The sequence below is a fragment of the Anoplopoma fimbria genome, chromosome 11 (assembly GCF_027596085.1).
Source record: "Anoplopoma fimbria isolate UVic2021 breed Golden Eagle Sablefish chromosome 11, Afim_UVic_2022, whole genome shotgun sequence".
In the NCBI taxonomy this organism is placed as follows: domain Eukaryota; kingdom Metazoa; phylum Chordata; class Actinopteri; order Perciformes; family Anoplopomatidae; genus Anoplopoma; species Anoplopoma fimbria.
Window position 1 is genome coordinate 7171795 of NC_072459.1, and position 20457 is coordinate 7192251.

Genomic DNA, 20457 nt, shown 5'->3' on the forward strand with positions numbered 1-20457 from the left:
CAACAACACACCGTGATATTCAATTTCTTCCGAGAAGAGATTTATTTTGGACATTGCATTCCACAGCACACCGTCTGGACAGAGGTCACCTATGATCAAACATTCGTTAAACATCGGGAACATCGGGATTTGAATGCACTTTATGAAAAATGTTAAATCACAGGAGGGGTAGTACACTCGACCGTCACGTCATCGTGAAACCGTTTGGACATTTAGTTTGAACGTAATAACTTTGTTACATTTAGAGCACAACATTGAGACACACTGATAAAAACCTCTACGACAGAAATGCTATTTAAACCTGCATGTGAACGACTTCTCTTCATTTAACACAAGAATAATGTAATGCACTACGCATTGTGAATGTTGCTGATAAGGCAGGTAAGCGTATTTATATATTTTTTAATAGCAATCATTTTCTTGTGCTCAGAAGCTGGATTATGACTTTAATCTTTATCTGATTGGCTTCGTGCTTTTGAGAAATTTAAAGAAGACGGCCCACAGAAAAGTAATAATCCAAATAAATCCAGAGCAGGAAGACCACAGTCAAATGTAAAAGACAACAGACAGACAGACAGACAGACAGACACACACACACACACACACATACACACATGTAAACACAAACTGTTCATGCAGTCTCTGATAAAAATGCGTTTTTTCATTTGGGCAACTGGGACGAGTCAGCTGACTTCAGATCAGTAACGTTCTAACCAGTGAACGTTTTAAATGTTGAATTTTTCGCGTTCAAGCAAAGATATTCTCCGTACATTTACCAAGGAAAAAAACCCGAAACAACGACGTACAGTACAAACACCTCGTCGGCCACATCTGGCCCGTTAAAACATCTGACAGCAAAATACATCTAGCCTGTACAAATGTACACGGATGCAGTAGAGTAGAGTATGTCAAGGACATTCCAGGTATTTAACCGTTAGGCACTAAAAGGTGTTTCAGTGTAACTTGGACCACCTTTTCCCTCCGGACTGATCCAAAATAGACCCTGGCCTAAATCTGATCGACCACGCGGTTTTGATTTGTGACGAGCAGAATCAAAATCACATTCCAAAAAACACTGTATGTGTTGTTTTATATATATTTTTTTAAACAACTGAGGTTATTGGCTATTAATGCTATACACGCTTTTGTTTTTGTTGTGTGTTTGAGAGAGAAAGCTCCTAAATTCTGTCACTTAACAAGATGCAGGATACCTTGTGTCACTTCGATGAACGATACCAAAAAACAACCATCATGGTTCCACAAATTGTGCAGCTCTTCATATACAGAAAAAGCAAGATATTCAAAACATGCAATTCCACCAAAAAATGAACCAGCAAAATATGAAAATATATCATATTCAGTCTAAGATCTCAATATCCGTATCTAAAATAAAGGTAATATCAATAATTAGACTTTTTTTTTTTCTTGTTTTTGTTTGGTTCACTCAAACTGTGAAAAGTGTAGATTGAAGCTAAACTAAACGATTCAAAATACATGTAGTTTTTCTAATAGTGTCAACTTTACAACAGGTAAACAGCAGAATATGTTAAATGGCATTCGATAAGCTAATGTTGGTTATGAAAGGGTTAAATTTAGGAGGAACATGCTGGTACTTTGATCCGTTATCACGTTTCCTGACTGTTACTGGTACGTGTGAATCTTTCCTGCTGTTGTTCCATGAGCAGACCTCGGTAGTCTGGACATGCACTGTCCCTGGATCAGTGTTATCAGCTGGGACTCTGAGGGTGTGTCGTAATATTGAGGACCCAGGTCAGGGCGGTCTATATGTCCATATCCACGGGTCGGACCTCGCCGGTGTTGTTCTCCTTCACCCACAGCTCCCTGTCTTTGGCTGGATCCACGTTCTGCAGCAGCTGGTCCACCGGCTCCACCATCACACACACACACACACACACACACACACACACACACACACACACACACACACACACACACACACACACACACACACACGAACAGGTTTGACATACTTTTTATCACAACCAGACGAAGCAACTGTAATAAACCAACCGTCTGAAAAAGAAGTGGCAAATCTCCAGTTCTGAAATAAAGTGAATCCAATACGGAAGTGCATTAAACCTGCATTCTCTCTAATGTCCAGCAGGGGGCGACTCCTCAACAGTACTTTTCAATTCCACCACTGGATAACACACTCATATCTGCACATTAAATATAAGGCCACAGGGAGCAGCCAGTTAGCGTAGCTTAGCACAAAGACTGCAAACAGGGGGAAACAGCTAGCCTAGCAATTGACGGTGACTTCTCTTTTTATTTCTCCCAAATTAAACAAATGAGATGCAATTAATAAATCAATCAATGTTACAAAATAAAGGTTTTTAAATTCATTAGAAGGGTTACATACAGGTAGCTGTTGTCAGTTAGTTTAATTTTAGAAGAGTTAAACCTGTTATAAACATTTAAAATTAAAATAAAATTACTCCTGCAGTTTAAATCATTTTCCATCCTGATGAGCAAAATTTTGAGTGTATTGTTTCGGTGTTTTTTTTTCGAGTTTAATTATAAAATGTCCTCTATTCAAACAATGTATAACTTTAAATGTACATTCTGCCTACAGATCATTCTATCAGGTTGATCTCTACTGTTTCTAACACCTTGAGGAGTTTGTCTCCGTCTCATTAGATTAACCAGGTTTTGTCTTCACCTCCTAAACGAGCAGAGCGTCTCAGAGTGATGACAGCGAGAGTGTTTGATGAAAGGCTGACGGAGGAAACAACGACTGTAGGGCTCAATCTGTCAAAGCAGCTACACTCGCATGAAGTGGCACGGGATTCATGTCAAAGCCAGTTTAAATCACTGCGTTGACGAGGATGGCCAAGTAGAAAAATGCAATAAAAGCTCAAAGCCCAACAGAAATCCAGAATGTTTAAAAGCCTGTTTTCAGACTCATTTATTAATACCTATGTTGAATACACTTATTGTAAGTCGCTTTGGATGAAAGCGCCTGCTAAATGACTGTAATGTAATGTAATGTAGTTATATCTTCAGAGTCAGCACATTTCAAAACAGCAGGAAGGAGCTCTGACTCACGCTCTGGTTGAACATGTCCGTTTCGTGTCGCAGAGTCGTGTACTGACGTAAATGCTGCTGAATCCACTCGATCCGTTCAACCTCCAGTTTCTCCAGCTCCTGAAGTGAGAAGAAGACAAAAAGGTCTCATTCAATAACAGAAAAAACTGTTAAACCTTGTAACATTACTTCCTCATTGTTGAATCCGACTGATGTTTGGGTACTAACTACTACTACTACTAACAGTATGTAATAAAATTAACCAATTTTTCATGTTTAAATTTTATTTTTCTTATCACCCGATGGATTTTTTTTATTGCTTCTTAGATTTTTTTTTATTATATTGTATATAACAAAAAAAAAAAAAAAAAATATATATATATATATTTATTGTATTATAATTTAATTGTCTTTTTATATTTACGATTTATTTATTTTATGAAGCCTCCCAGAAAAAGCATTTCACACGATTGTACTCAAACAGAGTGATAATAAATATTTTGAATCTTTACATAAACAAAGAACAAAAAAAGAAAAGTATTTAAATTCCCTTCTGATTTGATGAAGATTATAAAATCCAGAAATTATCATCATTTCTTATAATATCAAATACTTCATGCTTTATATTGATTGAATATCCATGAACAACTATTCTTTTTCACAATAACTAATTTACACACAAATACATTATCAGTGTTGCTTTTTGGGGGGTAAATTCCTTGTTTGATCTCTTTGTGTTATTGAACTCCAATAACAGAAATACAAATACAATCATTTGTGTATTTAGGAGAGGTAGTGCTGCATAAAAAGTATTTTCAACATTGTTCTAGGATGAAAAATCCACTGTTATTTTACAGCTGAGGTCTCTGACAGAAACAGAAATAATGTGTTTGTGTTATTTCAGAATTAATCTTATAAAATTGGAGAAAGAATCAAGCTGGTAATACAAAGCTCCAAACAGAAGGAAAGGGTTAATCCTCTCTCACCATGCTGGTTGTGACCATTTCTTCAAACCACTTGCACTGCGTTTGGTTGTAGAGATCAACGCAGCGCATCAGGTCGTCTCCTGGAGAACATAGAGAGAGGTCAAAGGTCAGTCCACAAGAAAACACCAATCAGCACACACAAGGTCATTTCTTTCTTTCTCTAAACTTTGAAAATCATCTTTTTTTCAGTTGTCTGTTATTAGTGGTTTAATCTGTGGTTCACATGTGTGGGGCAAAACCTTTGAGCACCAGCAGAGGGCGCTCACAAATAATCATCCACAGGTCAGTCATTTAATGTGGACATGAATCTGTTATTATGGCTGTTTTAAAGTATGAATTCAGCTCTAAAGACGGTTGGATAAGTTCTCCTCTAATATCTTGGGCCAAATGTGCCAAACTGTTTCCTAAATTGAATAAAAACTGAACTAAAATAATCTTTTTTTATTTTGACAGACAGCTAAAACCCCCTTTTGCCCTCAACGCAGCACATTTCTGGGACAAAAATGAAACGGATCAAAGATTTTGTTGACAACTCCTATTTTCAAATCATCGTTTAAAACCTGAACTGCTAACATTTGCTTTGAAAATCAACTTTAATTTAAAATTCAGTAAAAGATCAAAGTAATTAATTCACTTCTTTCATGTCTCTTGTCCAAATCTAAATGAATAATTCTTCTTTTAATTTATTTGCGTATTGGTCAAACATTGCAGCTCACTGTAACATAAAACATGACAAAGTGTCAGAAAGTGAAACGGAAACACGACTGAAGCTCATTAATATTCTCTCAGTGAAGGTAAAATCACGTCCCCGTGTTTGGCAGCGAGCCGTGATGGCCTTTGCTCCGACCTTGAGGCGGCAGCGTTCATCACCGACACCAGGCCGACATAATTTAACCTCTACTCAGAGCGCTGTTGATTAGTGCTGTGGACTGTGACTAATCTACTGAGTGGAGACGTTGGTGCAGAGCTTCTCTCTCTGCTGAGGACTGAACATGAACTCGTCTTCTATCTTATTAAAATGTCAAACACAGAGGATGTCAGGTAGGACAACTGTGTTTTGATGAGCTCGTCCTTGTACCTTCTAAGGTTTCAAATAATGAAATAATACAAAACAAAATTACCTCCACCTTAATTCAATTTTATGTCACATGCAAGAAAAGTTCAGTAAAGTGTCGCCTCTAGTCTCTGAAGAGCCAGTAACACAAAACATATATACATTTATAATCTAATCCAGATTTCCAGGAATTCTTTCAATGATTTAAACAACAATGTTGAAATCTTGCAGAATCTTGTGTTTGTTGTGATGTGAAGTTAATTATTTTTCGCTTTGTTTGATTAACCTGAATTTCCACGAAACCAACAGAGCCTCCAGAGGAAGTTACTGGTTTCTAACAAAGATATAGTGCAGCACAAAACTGTGAATTGTCATTTTTACATTGGTGTTTTTGAACGAATCTTACTATTTTAATGGTGAGCTTTAGAAGTGCTGATAGGTGGATTTTGTTACTTATGAAAAGAGCCTGGCTAGCTGTTTCCCCCTGTTTCCAGTCTTTATGCTAAGCTAAGATAACTGGCTATTGGCTTCAGCTACACTTTCACCGTTCAGACGTGAGAAGTGGTATCAACACTGTCATTGAACACTTGGCAAGAAACCGAAAAAAGGCATATTTTTCCTAAATATCAAGCTATTCATAATAACACATTTTTGCAAAACCACAATAAAAGAGGCAGAGAGGCATTCAAAACAGAAAAAAATTAACCAGATTGTAAACAGTTGACAGTTACTTTTAGCTGTGATTCACCCTTTTTACCTTAAAAAACACTGCAGAGAAATATGGAAGATATCCAAGTTTAAACTCCATATCTTAAAAACACAAGGAAACAGATGGTTTAAGATCTGTCTCCTTGTGTTTTTAAAACCTTGCGATCCAGTTTATATCCTGCAGTATTCCTTGTGTCTCAGATCAGTTATTTGGTGACACGTTAAGTCCAAATAAACCGCTGTGACCGGCTCTTATTCAAAGCTCCCGACTCCGTGACTCCTGACCTGCTTGTGTGGATTTCCGCCGGGCCTTCTTGATGTCCTCCTCCGTCTTGTTGCTGAGTTTGATCTCCAACTGCTGGGTCTTCACCTCCAGATCTTTCTGCCGGTCCGCCAGGGCTTTACGGGCCTGCGCCACACAAACACACACACACACAAATTCACACCTTTTTAGTGGGATGTGTGAACGCAGACACAATGAGTCATTCAGCATAATCCTCAGATTTACTGTACCTTACATTACAGGAATCATTTTGGACTTTTCATGTTGTCTACTGATGTTTGCTCCCAGATCCTCATCCTTTAATCTGTTTTTAATCCATTTCATTGAGTGTTTCCTTTTTTTTTTTTTTTTACTGAGGCTCCTCTACAAAGGTCATAGCGTAATCGTGTTTGAAAGGTAAACAAACGTTGAACAGTGATGCTAAGAAAATCTTTTTGTTTTCAAGAGACAACAACTGAAAGGAAACATGTGGGACGGAGTCAAACTAAAACCCACTGATCAGGTCACTTAAAGCATCGGAGCAGAGACGGAGCCAAATGTTTGTTTTAGGCTGGAAACACTTTTTATAGCAGAGATAAACTCCAGTGATGGAATAAGAAATACGGCAAACTAACATTTAAAGATATTATCAACTTTACACTGTTAAGAGTGATATTAAAATATCACCATACAAAATAGAAACACCATACATTTGTCAAAAAGCCAGAATATCATAAACTTGTTTTAACTTTCGGCTGAGGTGGAAATGTTGCTTCCACTTCTTCTTGTCTTATTTCTGATAAGACACATTGTCCACTAAATAGGAGAGAATGCCCAAAAAATACATGTGTGTGTGTGTGTGTCTGTGCATTAGGAATTCATTCATGGACTGATTTGAGCAGATGGGAAGCTGTAACAAAATACCAATATGTTCCATGCGTAGGAGTTACTGAAGCTCCTCTTATTATGTAACTTTCTGTGGTAGACAAACACTGAAGTGTGCTTTCTTATGAAACTAGTCTAACACTATTTGGAGCGAAACTTAGAACTCCATACCTTCTCCACACTTGCGTAGCGGCTCGCCAGTTGCTTCCTGAGGTCGGCGATGTGATGGTCGTACTTCTTCAGGTCTTTCTTGAAGTTGTCGCCCCTGAACGTCAGCAAGGGTTTCTCTACCTCACTGTGGAGCTGTGAAGACAAGAACTCAAGTGTTAGTAATTTAATAGTTCTTGTTGTGTCAAGTGAAGAAGGTAAATTAAAATATTAAAATAATTAAAAGATAGAAGTCTATGAGAAAATGACTCTACTTCTCTCTTGATTTATTCCCTCAGTTAACATTGTAAACATGAGTTTATGGTCTCAATCTCTAGTTTCAAGTCTTCTTCAATACAGCATGATGTTCATTTAGTAAATGATGGTCCATTTAGAGTCAAATAGACCATAAAGCAGGGTATGCTTTAGGGCGGGGCTAACTTTGATTGACAGGTTGCTGCCAGGGCCGTATACGGCGTTTCTACATCACTCCTCCTCAGTCCAAATATGGTCACTTCCATTCACTGCTTGCAAAAAAAACAAGATTGCGGCAGCCAAAATACCAAACTTTGACACAAACCAACGGGAGTCGAGGATTAAAACCCATGTAAAGCATCGCTTCTTATTATTAATAAAACCGGTTTCCTCTTCTACAAAGTCACATCCATCACCATAAAGGGACATGATTACATTTTAAGTCTGTTTCTTATTTATCCCAACAAACACTTGTCCAATAATGTGAAATAAGTAAATTCAATAAGCTACAAAGAGCTCGTCTGCAGTGTTGGCTCTCCTCGCAGAATGCTAATCTAGCCCAAATGCCAAAGCTGGAAGATATAGATGAAATGTAGCTTATTAGAAAATGAGCCAGAGCTTCTGCAGGCTCGATAAGGCGTATACTCGCTGCCTGGCCGACGCATTACCTTCCCCTCACCCGTCTCATAATGAGGCATGGAGTGTCAGAGCACCGGTGGAGAAGGGAGCGGTCGTGGCCCCGAGCTGGGGGCTTGTCAGAATACGGAGCTAATTAATTAGACAACAGAGGGCCACGAAAGAGCTCAGAGGCCGCCGCTGCGTTATTTTAGGCTTCATCTGAGGCCCCGGCGTGCGGTTTCTGCGTGGCCGGTAATCGGACCACGCTCAGGTCATTTTCTTCGGTCGGTGCTGACGAGGTCGAGGTAAACAAACCCCCTGTCGCCTCAGGATGCGGTCAGATCAAGTATCCATTACTTCAGATGATTGAAAACATTAAACAGTTGACCTGAAGGTGAAGAGAGATGCTCACCAAAGAGCCCAACACGCACAGTAAAGTGTTCTTAACTTGAGGCATTTTTACACCTTAAATCTTTACAAATCTATTGATAGTTTTCTCTACGAAACGGGAAAAAGTAGTCGGAGACTAATATACCACAGCTGAAGATGGATTCTTCATATATTTCTTTGCTTTATCTGACAAATAGAAAACAAAATATTCTCAATTTAAAAAAAATTTCATTCATTTTAGCTTTGAAAAAGGGCTGAAACAATTAATTGAGCATCCAAATAGTTGCAGATTAATATTCCTTTCAATCCATTAATGAAAAGTGTTCAGCTCAAAATGAGACTCCACAATAAACTCTTTCCTTTCCATTAGTGTCCTCATCGGTTTTTACCTTGTTGGAGAACTTTAGGTGAACTTCAGCCTCGTCATGAAGACTCTTCTTCAGCTGAGTCCAGGCTTCTCCGAGAGTCCTAAGAAAAAAAGGACCACTGTCAAATAAATCCTGGAAATCTTTGATATCGTTTACAATTTAACAAAAAAAGTGGGGAAATGCGACACAGTGGATGTTCTAGTCATGAAGAGGGCTTTTTAAATAAAATCTGTAACCACACAAAATAATGTAGTTATTTTATCTACTGACGTGAACACTGGAAGGTAATACTCAGATACAAAGGAGCAGATTCATTTTAGAGCTTCAATTAACAAAATAAGTACATTTACTCAAGTACTGCACTTCAGTATATTTTTAAGTACTTTATTTGAGTGTTCCCATTTTACGATACTCAATACTTTTAGTCCACTACATTTCATTGTACTTTTTACTAGTTACAGTACAGTTTAATATTCTACACACAAAACACATAGATATGTTTATAAAGTCAGATGCATTTTTACAGTATAGACCATCCAACAATCTATAAAAAGAGACAGCATTAAAAAATTCTTACACATTAAGGTATCACCTAACAACAATTATAAATTAGAATAAATATTAAGAATAAAAGATTAAAAAAGAAAACTCTGATTGATGCCTTTTTGCATATTTAGTACTTTTACTTTTGATACTTTAAGCACATTTGCTGCAAATAAAACTTGGATTTAGAACTGTACTTGTAATACAGATCTCAATACTGTCACAGCTGGATATAATACAATCGTAAACATTCATGAGCAGTCAGTTCAGACAAGGAGTAAACCACTTTATTTTGATCAGTCTGTAAAATTGTGATGGAAGTTTTCAGATTCTCTGACCCTGAGAACTTGATATCTGGACTCTGGTTTGTGAAGGGCCTCCTCTTAATCTACTGGGCGACTCATGGCTCGTTTTGGCCTGAGTGGACCAAGATTTCTTTAATGGATTAGTCTTCTTTTCATGCTGATTGACTCACCTCCCAGAAACTTTAACAAGATTTAAAGTGGTGATTTTGTTGTGACTCTTTGTGGAGATACTCCGTTTTACAAAAAAACAACTAATTGATTTGCTGACAAATAAGAGTTTCTCTGGGGAGTTCAGCCCTGGGTTTGTGTCTCCATTGGTCTCATTCTTATTGCCAAAACAAAATTGTTCTGTAATCGAGGAATCTCCAGAAATGGATAGCAACCAAAATACACAGTTTCTTGAGCCAAGCCTCTTTTCTGTCTACTGATTATGGGCTCTGCTAAATGATTTAGGTTATATTGCTGACAAACATGAAAAAACATCCACTCTTTGATGAGAGTTACATTGTCCATCAACACAAAAAGCAGTGTGGGTATGAGTCTACCTTAAAAGCTCCTATCTTTAGACAGTTCTGTAATCACTAAACCGACATATCGCTGTGCTTGGTTCTCAGAGCTTCTGTTGACTTCGCTCACCCTTCCTCCTGCGCTGCCAGCGGGCTCAGAGACAGCTTGGAGAGGTTCTTGGCATATTCTTCTTCAATCTTTATCCTGAAACACAAAGATCGATATGTGAAAACCTGAGCTGCCTCAGAATAACGTTAACCATCACAGTGTGAAATAAAGTTTTACTGACGATTGTACAGCCAATATTCAGCAAAATATGTGATCATGTCATCATTAATGCTTTTCTAGTGTCTGATCTCTGATAATGTTACATTGTAAACAACCAATTTGTGTTTAAATCAACAGGAGGAGAGCTAGTAACGTTAGCAGCACCGCAAACGGCCAACAAACGGAGGTTCCATAAAGTTACATAATGATGCGTTTGGGCTCTGTTCAGTGAAAAGGAGTACCATCTTAGTGTGTTCACATGTAATCATGCAACATTTATTTTTGTTGAGAAACTACGTTGTTTGAAAGAGATTTCTTTCAAATAAATAGATATTAGAGATGAATTATGACCTGTTTACAAAACCTCTAAGCAGCCTATAAGACATTATTAAAACTACTAATGACAAGATTTGTTTTAACAAATACAATCTTTTATTTCCTGATCATTTGAATTGTGTGTTTTTATGAAGAATACAGAATTCAGAGACGGTGGTCAGCGATCTCTAAAAGTTATATCTGCTCCCTTATTTATTTTGTTCCGATCTGGGATATAAATCAGAACCTTTGACTTTTATGACCTGTTTCACCACTAACACAGATCATTTCAGAGATGCACTGCAGACAGAAACTTCCACTTCAATTAGCTGCAAAGGCTGAAATCCATCCGTGAACCCTGAACATCATAAATCCCTGCTGTACTTTGTGTGACATTCTCTTCCTGCACCGGTCTCACATCCACCATCAACACCTGAGTAAATCTGTCACCTGCAGAAGGTCGAGAGGCCCATTCTTTGACTTAATGTTTCAGATTCTCAGCAGCACCGGGCAACACAGCAAAACACAGAAAGGTCGGCGCTGAACAGAAACCAAACTGAGGGGTTTGGGAGTCGGTGGCCTCTTGAATTTATTCAGAGAAGAATCGTCGTTAACTTCCCACCAAAGTGAAAAGAGCTTTTGAAGAATTAAAGGGAGCTAATGATGCAGAGAGTCGTGAGAGCGGATGTAGACAACTCAACTCCTAATTATTCATGTCGTTTATTGACATCCTGCTGCAGATTCAGTGGGAGCCAAAATAATCGATGCATCTCCTGTTTGCTCAGCTGAGATCTAACGCCCCTTTAATTACTGGGTTCAAGCATTGAATGCAACTGGGAGACAAAAGGCTTTGATCCCTATGGATCCCTGGTTTTTGTCTTTGTGGACAAAGAGTTGAAGCGCTTAATGGATTTATGGAAACAGCATTTGCCAGAATAAACTCTTCACATTTAATTCACTTTTTTTTTGCTGTCAGCGTATTCCTGGATAAATATTTATATTTTCTTTGTCTCCAAAACAACACGAAGCACGGCCAAAACTAGCTGATGAGCAAGAACAATTAAAAAACGTGCCCAAATTATTTAATTTCCTGAAGACCTCTCTAACAACCTCTACTGCTACTTCTTCTTCTCTGTTTACCGGCAGGTTAAAAAACAAATGAGCCTATAGCGCCAACTTCTGACAAAACTACGCAGTAGCAGGCTTTATTCACTCCAAACATTTGATGGAAACAAGAAACAAGAAATTCTCATTTCCTTTTTTGCGTTATTTCAAAAACAATTTTGGTTAAAATTAGCTTCATAATTGATTAGAAAGTTTGTCTTATTGATGTGTTTTTAACAGGGAGATGACATATTATTCTTTGATACTCACACAATACTTGTTTAGGGTTTTTGGTGTTTTCAAGAGAAATATAAAAAGTAAACCTGACTTAATTAGAAAGAGGTCACTGACATAATTACTGATCTTCCAACTTCAAAACATTCTTATTTTAGCTGAGGTCAGTTCATCTAACAACTTCTACTCTAACAAAAGAATCTCTGGCTCCTTTCACACTCTGCCTCTCTTGATTATTAGTTAATTAAAACTGCTGTCGAAAGAACTGCGGTGTCTGTTTTTGTTGTGATAACAGTCTGATCTGAAATGAAAGCTTTACCTCTCGTGGATGAACTCGGACATCTCTTTCTGCATCTGTTTGCCCTTCAGCTGCTTCTGCAAGAGGACCTCGAAGCCGGCCACCGAGGTGGTCCCCTGGGGGTCCTTCTTGTCCGTCTGAGGAGGAAGAGGATGATGATGAGCAAGAGGAAGAGGAGGAGGAGGAGGAGGAGGAGGAGGAGGAGGAGAGCATCATTTAACCCATAAACTGCCACAACGATGAGTTCACGGACAGAGCATGCAGTAAAGATGTTTTGAGAGCGTGTAGGGGGTTTGTGAGAAAGAGCTCTGAATGTGTGACTCACACATGCATGTCAAGGAGGACATGCGTTGGTGTGTGTGTGTGTGTGTGTGTGTGTGTGTGTGTGTGTGTGTGTGTGTGTGTGTGTGTGTGTGTGTGTGTGTGTGTGTGTGTGAGTCAATCACTGAGGGCTGGATGTGTTATCATGTGTGTGTTTGTGAGCACCAGAGCAGGGTGCAGCTCTTTGTGACAGGACTGATGATGATCAGAGGTGCCAGATTGATTCCACACAGCGGGTCGGTACCAGACATCAGGACACGACGGGACGCAAACAAGAAGCCAAACAACAACAATGGAGGAGGAAACGGGTCGGATTTCACTCAATTATGCAGGCTGAAGGTTTTTTCAATACAAATCTAATTCAGGATGGAAATGTATGGAAACTGAAAATGACACTGGGGAGACACTTGAAGCAGGATGATCAGTGTGTTTACAGAGAAACCGGTCGATATGACGACTCCAACGTGAAAGCGATTGTGTCTTTATGTTAAAGGATCCATTTGTTTTCTATTCACGTGGCCATTTGTAGTCTCATAATTCAATATAAGCATTAGATGCTTTTAACTGCACTTTGCACTGAACAGCAAAGATTTGTTTAACAAAATGTGTCTACAGAAAGCTCAGGAAATACAATCATCTTGTATGAGAACAGTGAAAGTCAATGTTTCATCTTATGGTGAAAAATGAGTTATAAGGTCTGATTATAGTGTATGTATGCAAAATATTTTATAGTTTTTTTACATAATAAACACCTTTGATAATGATCCCTTACATTTGTCATTATTTTTTATTTAAATTGTGACTGATCTGTACTGAGCAGGACAAAGTACCTCCAAAATATTTCACAATTCTGTAAAGGATCACATCTTTTTGTCTTGTTCATTATTAACATACATTGTATTGTGTGTTGGAATGTAAATAAGTACATTAACTCAAGTACTATAGTTTAGTAAAATGTTGAGGTACTTTACTTGGGTATTTTGATTTAATGCTACTTTATGCTTCTACTAGGCTACAACTCAGAGGAATGTTGTCCTTTTAACTACATTTATCTGACAAGCTTCAGTTACTTTACAGATTCACTTTATTGATACACAATATAAATAAACTAATAAATAATGATACATTATTATAGATTCAGTAACCCAGCTGTATATAAAGTTATTCAAATTAGCTCCACCTTTACCAGCTGCAAGATTAATGAGATGAACACATTCAAACAATCCAATAAAAAACAATTTTTCTGAAATTAAGAAAAAGTACTTTTAATTGTATATTTTAATGTAAATACTTTTCAACATTTACTTATGTAAGATTTTGAAATATCACTAGCGTCATTCGTTCTTGTGCTTTTCAGCTGAACTCACCCAGAAGTAATCGCAGTAGCTCCATTCGGTGGGCTTCAGGAGCTGCTGCTCCGGACCTTCTCCAGGCAGAGGGAAGGTCACACAGTTGATCTGAAGCAAACACAGAAGAAATACACAGATGATTAGAACATATAACGTTATATTATAATATAAGAAATACAACCAACAACAGATCTGTGACAGAGAAGAAGACAAGAGGAGTTGAAATGACGTCCTTAAAGTCTCAGTGAAACAGAAGTTAGAGCTTTATTCTTTGTACTGTGAAGTATTTAACTTTGAAACTGAATATTTAAACGATTCAAGAGATTTAAATCAAATCCTTCGCATTTGATTGGATGGCTAGAAAGTGGGAGGGGCTTAGAGTGTAGCACAGGACATTGCATACTTTTTCTTTTAGTACATACTGCAAGAATACTTCTTCCTCATAATATTGCACCTTGATCTTTGACCCTCTTGCTCATTTATCTGTGGCTCAAAGGAATGCATTTTACCAATGATGTGATTTAAAGGAGTGAAACTTTTTTTTTATCTCATCTTGACTTTGATAATGTGGGAACAGACCTGTGTTTCATTTGGACAGTGTTGGAAAATGTAAGTAAATTTTGAGGTACTTGTACTTTACTTTAGCATTTAAATTTCCTGCTATGTTGAACTTCTACTCTACAACATTTCAGAGGGAAATGTTGTACTTTCACTCTACTTCATTTATCCAACAGATATAATTACTAGCTATAAAAACAAAGATGTCTATAAGAGCTGTTGCTGAGACTAAACTATTTAGATGGTTTCATTTAAATAACTGTTTGAATCCAAAAGAGATCACATTTTCCATGAGAAAGATAAATTACTTTTACTTTTAATAATAACAATAAACTGTATTTATGTGGCACTTTTTAAAACAAAGGTTACGAAGGGCTTTACAAGCAGAAATGGCAGACAAACAATGATAAAAAACAGCTTGAAAATGATACAACAAGCAAAGAAGCCAGATATGAGAAAGAAATGGAGTACTTATACATTAGGGTATGCAGTACTTCTTCCACCACTGCATTTGGAACATGCAGATGAGAGGATAAAAGGTCAGGCGTGACTAAACATACGATCCAGAAGGTGACCCATGAGGCTTCAGGGGGAAAGAGAGAGACGACTCTGTTCTCTCCAGAACACAGAGAAACCTTCATTACTACGAATAAACGAACTTTATACACTTGAGTCTCTGTGGCGCTGCAGATAAACACACCCAACACTCGGCCTGAATACAGACTCCACGGTCCACAGCGTCCTCAATTACTCTTGGGGGGGCTGCAATTATGTAATGTTCACCATCTGTGAGCCCTCCCTCCTGGCAACGCGAGAAACCCTCTGTGCCATGTCAGCCTCTGCTGCAGAAACACACGGGCATCCAGACAGGCTGCTTCATCCACACAAACACACAGAGAAGCACACACTGAGTCACTGTGTTTACTGCATGAGATCACCGCTGTGCTGCTGTCACACAGACCGAGGGAAAAAACAGAGAGCGTTCACCGGCTGGAGCCAAAGAACGGCTGCATTCTTTTAACTTTCCAAAAAAAAAAAAAAAAAAAAAAAAAAAAAAGAGGTGTGATGTGAAGACTTTAAATCGTCTGAACAACATGGTGTCAGTTCATGTTTATGTGTCGGGTGATGCTTTATAAAGAATACTGAAGGGAAGCAAGAGGCTCATGATGAGAATGGCAGGTTTTGGTGACGTGGTTGCAGTAGAAATTGCAGGTGTCTGCTGTTTGCTGCTGAGCAGGTAGAGTACAGTGAAAGCAAAACAGTGAAGTTGTGATGCGGAAACTCACTACAAAGCTCTGTGTTGATACATTTTTTATTAAAAAGCAGCACATCAAGCTGTAAACCTTATAACACCTTATAAATGTAATATTGCTTACGTGTTAGCAAACAGTTTCCTGTGTTTATCCAACAGACACAGAGTAACTTCAATTTGGAGTCGTTTTGTACCTTTTTCTTTTATTGCTATTATAAACATATTGATTTAAATTAGTCAGAGACAGAAAAAAAAACTCAGAAACACAGGTGTGACATAGAACTGCAACATTATCAATCATCTGCTATCATCCTCATGTTTCTTTCCTTATCTGAACCATCAAATATCTAATATTTACTATCCATTTATAATCACTCACTTTGTCAGGTGTTGTTTGGTGCTGAGCAGGAAGTGTACTGTACATTCTGCTCTTTTGATGGAAATGGTTGCCTATAATTCTATATGTTTGAGTTGATGAGTGTGTAGATGGAGAACCAAAACAAAAAGCTAAAAGAGCTGGTGATAATCATTTTGAGGACTCCTTTCACACTGCAGACACCTGATTTATTCTTTTAAATATTACATTAATGTACAACATCTCTGTCTCTGAGGTTCTCTTCTCTGTTGCAGCCTCACTGTGCGATCTATGATGATAAGTTAGGTGTGAGTTTTGCATAAAACTCTGCAGCTTTACACATCACAAATATTGAGCTTAGAAGCTGAACTTCCAATAAACACTCGACATTGACCTCTTCATTCTCTGCATCGCCACCGCAGCACTTGATCTGAACAGCTTCCAATAAACAAACTTCAAAAACAGATGAGTAATACTCTTTCTCCGTTATATAATCACAGATCCAGAGGAAATACTGATGTGGCTACTTGCCAAACGGGCATACCGATACGACAGGAAACAGCTGAAACGTGCATAAACGAGAGGCTCATTAACTCACAGGAACACTTCACAATTTAAAGGAACAACAGTGTGATTTGATTGATTGCCGACCAGTCACTGTGTTCATTTTCTGCCTCAGAGGTCATACTGATTGTCATGGGCACCAGATTTTCCATTACACCGACTCCACATCTATCATGACTGTTGTTTATCTGCCTCTCACATCCAGCACAAAATGAGACCATTCATCTAAAAGACGGCTGTCTGGCTAAGTTTCTCCTTCTTCATAGCCGCTTAGTGAGCTGCTCCGGGGTTCGGTCATAAAATATTAATATAGATTATCTTTCTTACACAGCAGGTGATAAATCCTTCTGAGGGATCTGAAGTCCAGCTTTCAGGAATGTTGCAGCACGCTGTTCCGCCATATTTCTTCCTTGAAGGACTAAATTTATATGCACACTAATATATTAAACGACAATATTCTAGATGTGATACGGGTCTTGTAAACAACATTCACCATTTGGATATTCTGAGTTAGAATAATGGAGCTTTTCTGATTAAGATATGTTGGAAATGCCGATATTATTCTAGTTTTAGGAGCATTCTCTGGACTTCTATCTGGGTTTTTTCCCCAGTTAACGACACAAGGCCTCTTTCCAACAGATCACAAGGTCTGTGGGTTGAACAAAAACAGATGCAAGCTCAAAAGAAAATCCCCCATTTCTGGTTGGAAGAAGAATCACACCAGCTTTTATACATTATAAAAGAAGGGAAATTTAAGTTATTAAATTTACAGCAGCTGTAGAACATAAATCGTGGGGGGGAATTACGTTATCCGCAGTATGCACAGCTGCATGGAAACCAGATTAAAGGTGGTATATTCATTTTAATTTGCCATGTAAAGAGATTAGTAAGAATTAGGGACGAAGGGTGATATCAGCCTGTAACTTGTCTTGGCAGATAAAGGCGCTGACATTAAATAACTGCATCGGTCAGAAATAAACATTTCCTCTGTGTTGATAGGCATATGAGATGACATGTATCCATACTTTACGCAAACATCACTTGAATTAGACATTTGTGTGAAATTGTCATGAGTAGCATAAGATTATTTTCATTCTTAAGATAAGACATTTGATAAGATAGATAATTGTCATGAGTAGCATAAGAATTCTTGACTTATGGCCCCAAAATGTGTTTGTGTGGCAGGCAATGGCTGTTTCATTACACATTTTAATGTTTTTACTAATTTATTTAATTTTGCTCTGCTGAATACAGAAAAAAATACAAAACCCATGACACAGTGGAAGAGGAAACGGCTCGAGGGACATGTAGAAATATGAACTGTTTGGCTGTTGAACAAAGGACTGATACACTTCCTCTCTCTCTAACATCCATTTCTCCTGAGCAGCATGTTTCAGCAAATGTGACTGTAGGATGCTCTGCTGCTGTTGCTAAGCGACAAATTACTTTTGCTGTAAAAGCCCACCCCCCAATCCCATCTCTCCACACACACACACACACACACACACACACACACACACACACACACACACACACACACACACACACACACACACACACACACACACACACACACACACCCCTTCACATAACAAAACAATCTCAGACTCCATTCCTCCTTTCTCTTCTTCAATAACCAATCATAAATCCCCATCAGAGTCCCGCCAACGAGGCCATATGACTCTCTTTGACGAGCTACCGTTTCCCCCCCCAAAGTGTCTCACATATGCAGCATAGCAACAAGTCACTGCACGTGAACGAACATTTATTAAGCTGAAAAAGAAAAATCAACAACAGCATCAAAATGCGTTTGTCCTGATTGGTCACACTCGCTGAAGGTGAAAACAAGGTTACAGCGGTGTCTCCTATCTGATGTGTTGGAAGCCTCGGCCTCCTGCGAGGGTCCATTTTGCCAACAACAGTCACGGATGTGTGCGTCTCCATGACAACTGTGGATGGGGTTGTGTAATGCGAGGTGCACCGTGGCGAACAAGAAAGACACCGTTTGTTGACTGACGTCATCCGGCCACTGCCATCACCTCCTCGTTTTGTGTTTATTTTATCTCCATGACCTGCGGTGTAAATATTTAATATTCATGCGTGACTCTTGGTTACATCGTTGCACTGAACAATATTTTCTCCCAATTTAAAAGGCTGTACTTTCAGAAATATACACTGTTTACTGGTAAATAATGAATATGTTAAAATTTGTTTGAAAACTGCTCTTCATGAGAATTTGACTTGAAACTCATAAAGCAAAGCATCAAAAACAGATTTCTGAGTGGTATAATCTTTGAAAAGGCCCCTAGAAAGGAGAAACCGTATGTCGAAGCGTATGTCTTCAGTGAATCTCTGAATGCCCCCCCCCCCTTCCTATGCCACTGTTTTCCATTTCAACACCCATTAATCAGTGCTATTGCTTTTGTCACCATGGAAACTGGACTTGCTGCATCTCACGCAGGTCTGGCGTGTTATTTTTTTTCATCTGCTTTTTTTCCTCACAATAGCCAGACTGACGGCTCCCGTGGCTGCAGCAGGTCAGCGAGCTCGCCGAGTGCAAAAATCAGACCCTGCGAGACACAAAACCACCTCTGAGCGTCTGTCTCATCATCACCAACACCATCATCATCATCATCATCATCATCATCATCATCATCATCATCATCATCATCATCATCATCATCATCACACGGACGCCTCCCATGTCCCCCTTCCCTCCCACAGTCATCATTATAAGAGATTACATAACCACAGCTTCTGTCTGGGCTTCTTTAGACAAATACACTTTGACATGTAATCCTCCTCAGTGTTCTGTAATGAGCCTCATCACAGACTCTGCAGCACAAATACTACTGTAAGCCAAAAAGGGGGAGTTCCTCATAGTCTAGCGTACAGAGTGTTCGCTTCCCCAAATGCTGCTGTGTGACCTGCACTGCCCTGCAGATTACATGTGGAGCCCTTTGAGATGGATACAGAATCACACCGAGCAATAATTCGGTTCTAAAAATACCAACAGCCGTCTCCTAATCAGCCGCATACTTTTCACTTTACATTTAAATCCGGTGAAAATTGGCAAAGAGAAAGGAAACACATTTCAGTGTCTCGAGAGCAGAGCATTCATTTCTCCCTGACAGGCGTTAAATCAATATAATGGATCGAGGCCAGTCAGTCAGTGAGACACAAATGAGTACAAGGCTCCCCGACGGCTTCTTCATTCAGACTAATGTGGTTTCCAATATGCAGGGAGAACCCACGATACTCCAACGAGTACCCACAATGCATTATGCCTTGGGCTTGAAGACGATGTCAACAGATGATAGTAAAAAGATGAACTTATTTCTGCCACACGAGGAGACTCAGAGGATGGAGATATAGAGATGGGGGATGAAGAAGAAGGAGGATTAAGTTGGAGCTCCTGGGTACTCACCGTGATCTTGGTCTCCTTGACCTCCTTGAACTGCCTCTTGGCCGGCGATATGGAGCCGGGGGGCTGCGGGGCGAGACAGGAGGGATCGTCAAAACTCTCCTCAGTGTCAAAGCTGGCTTCCATCATCATCCCTCTCACCTCCTCCTGCTTCTCTATTCTGGGAAAGCCTCACTCTCTCCTCACTCTCTCTCTCTCTCTCTCTCTATCTCGCTCTCCACGCACCGAGGCTGCCTCCAGTCTCACAAGCTGCGGAGCGAGTGGAGGGGAGTCGCGTTTGCAAAGAGAGGGGGGAGGGGAGGGAGATGTGGGAAGCGTTAGGGGTGAGGAGGGGAGGAGG

General features: G+C 39.0%; 1 protein-coding gene across 1 annotated transcript; it reads right to left on the reverse strand.

Moving 5' to 3' along the window:
* Window positions 1–1781: 1781 nt before the first annotated feature.
* gas7a (growth arrest-specific 7a) lies at window positions 1782–20249 on the reverse strand. The gene is made up of 10 exons (XM_054608190.1): window positions 20121–20249; window positions 13983–14072; window positions 12316–12431; window positions 10206–10280; window positions 8743–8821; window positions 7115–7246; window positions 6082–6205; window positions 4035–4114; window positions 3066–3168; window positions 1782–1891 (listed from the first exon to the last, which is right to left on the reverse strand). Exons 1-10 carry the CDS (start codon window positions 20247–20249, stop codon window positions 1782–1784), a joined length of 1038 nt encoding a protein of 345 aa, XP_054464165.1.
* Window positions 20250–20457: the final 208 nt, after the last annotated feature.